Source organism: Microtus ochrogaster, unplaced genomic scaffold (genome assembly GCF_000317375.1).
Source record: "Microtus ochrogaster isolate Prairie Vole_2 unplaced genomic scaffold, MicOch1.0 UNK81, whole genome shotgun sequence".
In the NCBI taxonomy this organism is placed as follows: Eukaryota; Metazoa; Chordata; class Mammalia; order Rodentia; family Cricetidae; genus Microtus; species Microtus ochrogaster.
In genome coordinates, this window is record NW_004949179.1 from 1,063,087 (window position 1) to 1,069,242 (window position 6,156).

Below are 6,156 nucleotides of genomic sequence, written 5' to 3' on the forward strand. Positions count from 1 at the left end.
CTCCCCTGTGCCCTGTGAGAGGCCAGCTCCTCTGCCCCCTGCCCTTCCTGCCACTTCCTCCTTGCCATCTGCTCCTCAGGCCCCAGGACCTTAGCTCCTGACAACTTGCAGGGGAACTGCTCCTGATTTCTTGTCAGGTTTATTTATCAGTGATGCCCGCTCCCCTCACAGGCCCTGCAGCAGCCTCTCTTCAACAGCTAAGAAGACTTCCTCTGAGCCTCTGTGGGACCGCAGAAAATTAAGGACAGGTTTTAAGACTCTTTGGCAAACTCCTAGCCATGTGTTAAAAGCCCCAGCCTTCATGCCTCCTTCTATAGAATGCCTTGCAAAATCCTATCCTGTGCCCTTTTCTGGGCCTGTCTTGTCTTGCGTGTGGGGAAGGTCACTGTCTAACTCCGTCCTTTCCCCCAGCCCAGGGCCGCGGCATTTGTACTGATTGTTCGTTGACTGAATATTTGCAGAGCCCAGCAGAAGTCAGGAAGCGGTTGGGGGAAGCTGCGGGCTGAGGAGCGCAGGGTGAGGTCACCGACTTCCAGCAAGAGAGAAGTGGGAAAGGGCGGCCCCTCCCCCTCGGTGAGCGAGCTTGAGACTTGCAGAGGGCGGGTCTCCGCGCCGCCCCTCCACTCCGACACTTTCATTCCTGTCTTCCAGATGCTGGGCGCAGAGGTGGAGAACGCCAGGTTGGTGGCTGGGCTGCGGTGAACCCCAACCCAGACCCTAGGCACCCCAGGCTTGCGACACCACAAGGGCCGGAAGGTTAACAGCAGGAGGTGAGACCAGGCCACAGGGCTCTCAGAAGCGTTGTATCCGCCTCTGCACTCAGGGTTTACCGTACTGAGTAGCCAGGTCTGCCGGAAAGAGGTTGCCAAGACCCGCGGCGGCGGTTTCCAGGACAACCACTCATCTGCATATGGCCACGTCTTGGCCAACAAGAGTGCCGCAGATGATCTTGAAGTTGGGCAGGTGTGTGGGAGAGTGGTCTAGTTGGCCAGCAGGTGTCATATGCACCCATTTCACAGATAAGAAGATGGAGGCTTGGGGACCAGGGAGGTGAAGGACAGTGGCCAACCAAGGGCGGTGTGCTTCCACGTCAAAAGAGTCTGAGCTGACTGTGGGTGCTTTATTTGGGTTTGAGACAGGGCCTCACTATGTAGACCAGGCTGACCACAAACTCACAGAGATCCACCTGCCTCTGCCTCCCTAGTGCTGGGATTAAAGGCGTGCACCACCACCTCTAGCCTGAACTATTAATTTTTTTTTTAAACCCACAACATTTAATCCCGGTAGAGAGAGAGCAAGAGATCACAGGGTAAGGTCACCACCTGACACTTGTGTCCCCACACAGGTTGCTAGAATGGGGGCCACTGGAGCCAGGTTGCTGAGGTCCTGTGTCCTGCTGCTGCTGACCATGTTGCTCCAGTCAGGAAGTCAAGATCTCACCTGCATGGTGTCCTCAAGCAATGTGGACTGGACCCAGACATTCAATGACACCTGCCTCAATTTCAGTGGCCTTGGCCTCTCCCTGCCGAGGACCCAGCCCCTGCAGGCCAGTCACTTGCAGGTTCTGGACCTCTCTAGGAATGGGCTGCAGGCTCTCCCCAGGGTCTTCTTTGCCAAGCTGGAGAAGCTACAAACCTTGATTGTCACCCACAACCGGCTGGTCAGTGTGGAGCCATTGCTGGCCCTACGCTGTGAGCTGGAGCTCAGGGTGGACTGTAGCTGCGGACTGGTCTCCTGGCACAGCATTCGCCAGAACAACTGCTCGGAAGAGCTGCTGTGTTTACACCCGGACACGGGAGCACCAGGGAACCTCTCCACCTTCCTCCAGGTCAGCTGTCCCCCCAGCTTGGCCCCAGAGACCATCGGTGCCCTTGTAGCAGGGACTGTCTTCCTGACTCTGGCTGTCAGTGGGTCTGTGTTGGCCTGGAGACTTCGACAACACCGAGGAGCCAGTGGCCAGGGTCTCAGCAAAGCCCAGAGTTCGCATGATACCCCTAAACCTGTGACAGGCTTCCTACCGAGGTACAGCAGCCAGCGACCGGGCCCCAAGACCCCGGACACGCCACCAGGCGGGTCCTCACTGGACTATGAGAATGTCTTCATAGGCGAACTGTCTGAGGATGGCTCGGAGTCCGCACCCAGGTGAGTGACCCCAGATACCCAGATACCATCCACCGTAAGCAATTCCTAGGCTTCAGCTTGGAGTCCGCACCCAGGTGAGTGACCCCAGATACCCAGATACCATCCACCGTAAGCAATTCCTAGGCTTCAGCTTGGAGTCCGCACCCAGGTGAGTGACCCCAGATACCCAGATACCATCCACCGTAAGCAATTCCTAGGCTTCAGCTTGGAGTCCGCACCTAGGTGAGTGACCCCAGATACCCAGATACCGTCCACCGTCAGCAATTCCTAGGCTTCAGCTTAGCATGAAGGTGTGTACCTGTCATCGCAGTCCTAAGGAGTCAGAGGCAGGAGGATTACCACGAGTTTGAAGTCAGCCTGAGAATTTCAAGTGGGCCTCTGCAGGCTATAGCTTCACATCTCTGTTTATGTGAGGACCGTGGGCCTCCCTCACCCCCAGGGCTCAGAGTGAGGTTCCTGCAGGGCTCCTCCCTGTAACCTGCAAACCCAGTTCATAACTCTGGAGGAGAAAGGGGAGAATGGGCTGTAAACAGCCCAGACTTGTGACTGAGGGCTGTCTGTGTCCCTGGGTCACGGGGACATCTTCTGCATCTCCCTAAAGGTGCTGGTGGTGTTCCTGTGTTCCAAGCACTGTGAGGGTGGAGGCAGGAGGATCCGAGTTTGAGGCCAGCAGCCTAGACCACATGAGACACTATCTCAACAAGCAAAACAGAGAAAGAGAGAGAGAGAGGTAGAGAAAGAAAGAAAGAAAGAAAGAAAGAAAGGAAGGAAGAAAGAAAGAGAGGAAGAGAGAAAGAGAGAGAAAAAAAGTGGGGGAAGTTTGTGGGTCATCAGACCGGCCAGGAACAGGGAAGGAAGAGAGAGGCCCTGCTGGAAGCTGAGGCTGGGGATTTGGGTAACCCAGTTGCTGAGAAGGAGGGTATGCAAATGTTGAGGAGGATGGGGAAGTCATTGACCTAAGCTAGTCACTCTATCACCACCCCAGCGAGGTGAAGACGGCCCCGCCCTGGGCCTGTTGAGCCTCCAAGTACCCAGGGTCGGTTCCTCTCTCACACATGGGGTTCCCAGAGTTCTCACAGCCTCTTCTGCCCCCACAGGCAATTGATAGTAAGGAAATACTGTCAGAAAGTGAAGTCTGTGGGGCTGAGCCCAGATGGAGCCATCACCCAGACACACACGGGCACCATGACCTGCACCACACAGACCAGTTCTAGGAGGCTAGCACACACTACACAGGCAGATATAAAAATCAAATCCAGCGTGTCTTTTCCACCTTGTGTTTTGATGGTGCAGAAATAGAGGCTTTCCACAGCTTGGGAGTGATTTGCCCACCGACTGGGGGCTGAGGGTTCAAATCTCTGCCCAAGAGGGATGATCTTATCCAAATCACCCCGGCCACAGCGGGTTTCCTGTAATGTCAGATAAGTTAGTAACCAACAACAACAGAAGAAACGAGGACCACGGGTTCCTTCTCATCCTTTGACTTACTTCAGAGCTCTAAGCCTGAGTGTGTGTGTGTGTGTGTGTGTGTGTGTGTGTGTGTGAGAGAGAGAGAGAGAGAGAGACAGAGACAGAGACAGAGAGAGAACGCGCAAATCGTGCTGCATCCCTCTCTGAAGCCCATCTGCCCCCTCAGGAGCCCTTCCGAGGACACCGACTTCTACATGAATTACAAGGGTGCCGACCTGGACCCTCAGCCGGTCTACTGCAACCTGGAGTCCCTGGGAAGGGTCCCAGCATACAACCAGGAGTATGTGGCCCCGGGGCGCTGAGTCGTCGCCTTCCCTACCCCACCCCTCACCCCCGCCTCCCCTTGTGAGGACAAAACGTGAGCCTGGAGTCTCTGCCCCTGCAGCCCCCACGCTCCCCAGGACTCTCAAAGTCAGAGGTGGCGCGAGGACCCCCAAAGCAGGAGGGTCACGGACACGAACTGAACCCTCCGGTCAGTGTACAGGTGCTGCTCAGTAAATGCTGGGGCCACGTGGGGCCCAGCGCGTGACTGACAGAGGTGATTCTCCTGATTCTCCGTCTGGGATTCCCAAGTGACTCTGCACCCATTCAGGCTCCGGGGCTCCAGCCTGCCTGCACCCCTCCCCTGCCAGCTGCTCTCCCCTGCCTCTCCATGTGTCCTTTTTCTTTCCTTCCATCCTTCCCACCCGGGTTCAATGCTCACCTAATAGACATACAAACAAATTAAAAACAAAATAAACCCAAAGAACTGACCAAGGCTGCCGTGTTTGCTCATGGTTGTCAACTTGACTGCATCAGAATTGATTAAAACCCAAATGAAGGGGACACCTGTGAGGGATTGCTGCGTAATTCTAAGTGGGAAGACCCACTTCTTTTTCTTCTTTCTTTTCGTTTGTTTGTTTGTTTTGTTTTGTCCTTCAAGGCGAGGTTTCTCTGTGTAGTCCAGGTTGTCCTGGAACTCGCTCGCTCGATAGATCAGAGATCCTCCTGCCTCTGCCTCGGGAGTGCTGGGATAAAAGGCGTGCACCACCACACCCGCCTGGAAGATCTGCTTCTCAGCCGAACCTTAGAGATGGCAGAGGCTTTTGATCTGGATATTGCGGTGGGAAGACACACCTGTATTCTGGGCCACCACTCCTACTGGAAGTCTGACAGGACATAAAAGAAGGGAACTTTGCTCTCTGTCTACTTCCTTTACCAGCATTGGAACTCACTTCTTCAAGACTCCGGCACCTGTGGAAAACCAGCTGAGACATCCAGTCTTATAGACTGAACAACTACTGGATGCTTTCTGTTCACAGCCAGCCATTGTTGGATTGCCTGGACTGCAGCCTGTAAATCATTCCAATAGACCCTTTTCCCTATACACAGAGAGAGATTCATTCTGTAAGATCTGTTACTCTAGAGAACCCTGACTAACGCAGAGGCCCAGGTGCCGCGTGCCACGCCCAGAAACCTTCCAGGGCTCCTCAGACATGGCAGAGCTCCCCAGAGCTCCCCCAGAGCTCCCCAGAACTCGGTGTGTTGTCAACTTACGACACTCCGTGCTGGCCCGGGGCCTGTTGAAGCACGACGTGGTCAGAGGCGCTCCCAATTCTGGGTGTTTGGAGGAGAGATGGGAGGAAGGTCCCCAAAGGGGACAACTGGAATAGCTTGAACAGGGTTTCATGTAACAGGAGGATCTCCAGTGTGTCCTGCAGGAGGCCTAGGAGCTGAAGAAGTGAAGGGGAAGAAAGACATTGGAAGCAGCTGATACAGGCCGGTGCCGGTATGGACAGAAGGGACCATTGCTGGCTTGGTGTTTAACGTCCCAATGGGTTCCTGTTGCAGCGATGGACACCCAAGCCAGAGCCAGGAGAGGAAAGGCCATGGCTGTGGGCTGACTTGCTCCTCCAGGCTGCGCACACAGACCCAGCCACCAACCCACAGCTGGAAAAGACTGCTCCCTCCCACATCACTGTCCATCAAGAAAATTCCCTGTTGCTGCTGCATGCCTTCATCCCAACACTCGGGAGGCAGAGACAGGAGGATCTCTGTGAGCTCAAGACCAGCCTGGTCTACAGAGCTAGTTCCAAGAGAGCCAGGGCTACACAGAGAAACCCTGTCTTCAAACAAAACATACAAACAAGAAAATCCCCCACAGGCCAGTCTGATTGGCATGCTCTCTGCTAAGAGTCCTCTTACCCAGGGACCCACCATCACCCTGCCCTCCCCACCTCAGGACCTTCTGCACCAGCCTGGCTTCACCTCACACATCCCCCCTCAGGTGGCTTCCGTACCAGACCATCTAAACCTAAATGGTGTGGGAGGGGGCATCTCAGATAGGTGGGCATGGGTGCGAGGGCCTGGACTCAGCAATTCTGAAACACACAGAAGAAATGTTTCTCCTGGGAGATAAGGTGTGGGTGAAACTTCCTCATAACTTATTGTTTACTCCTTGCTCTTTTCATATGAAGGTATCATAAAGGTGTCCTATGAAGGTGTCCTATGAAGGTATCCTATGAAGGTGTCCTATGAAGGTGTCCTATGAAGGTATCATAAAGG

The 6,156-nt window shown here is 54.6% G+C and overlaps 1 protein-coding gene across 1 annotated transcript; it reads left to right on the plus strand.

The window, feature by feature from the left end:
- Nucleotides 1-1,354: 1,354 nt before the first annotated feature.
- Nucleotides 1,355-4,318, plus strand: Lrrc25 (leucine rich repeat containing 25). Its single transcript, XM_005370578.3, has 2 exons — nucleotides 1,355-2,142; nucleotides 3,779-4,318. Exons 1-2 carry the CDS (start codon nucleotides 1,355-1,357, stop codon nucleotides 3,912-3,914), a joined length of 924 nt encoding a protein of 307 aa, XP_005370635.1. The 3' UTR covers nucleotides 3,915-4,318.
- The last annotated feature ends 1,838 nt before the right edge of the window (nucleotides 4,319-6,156 follow it).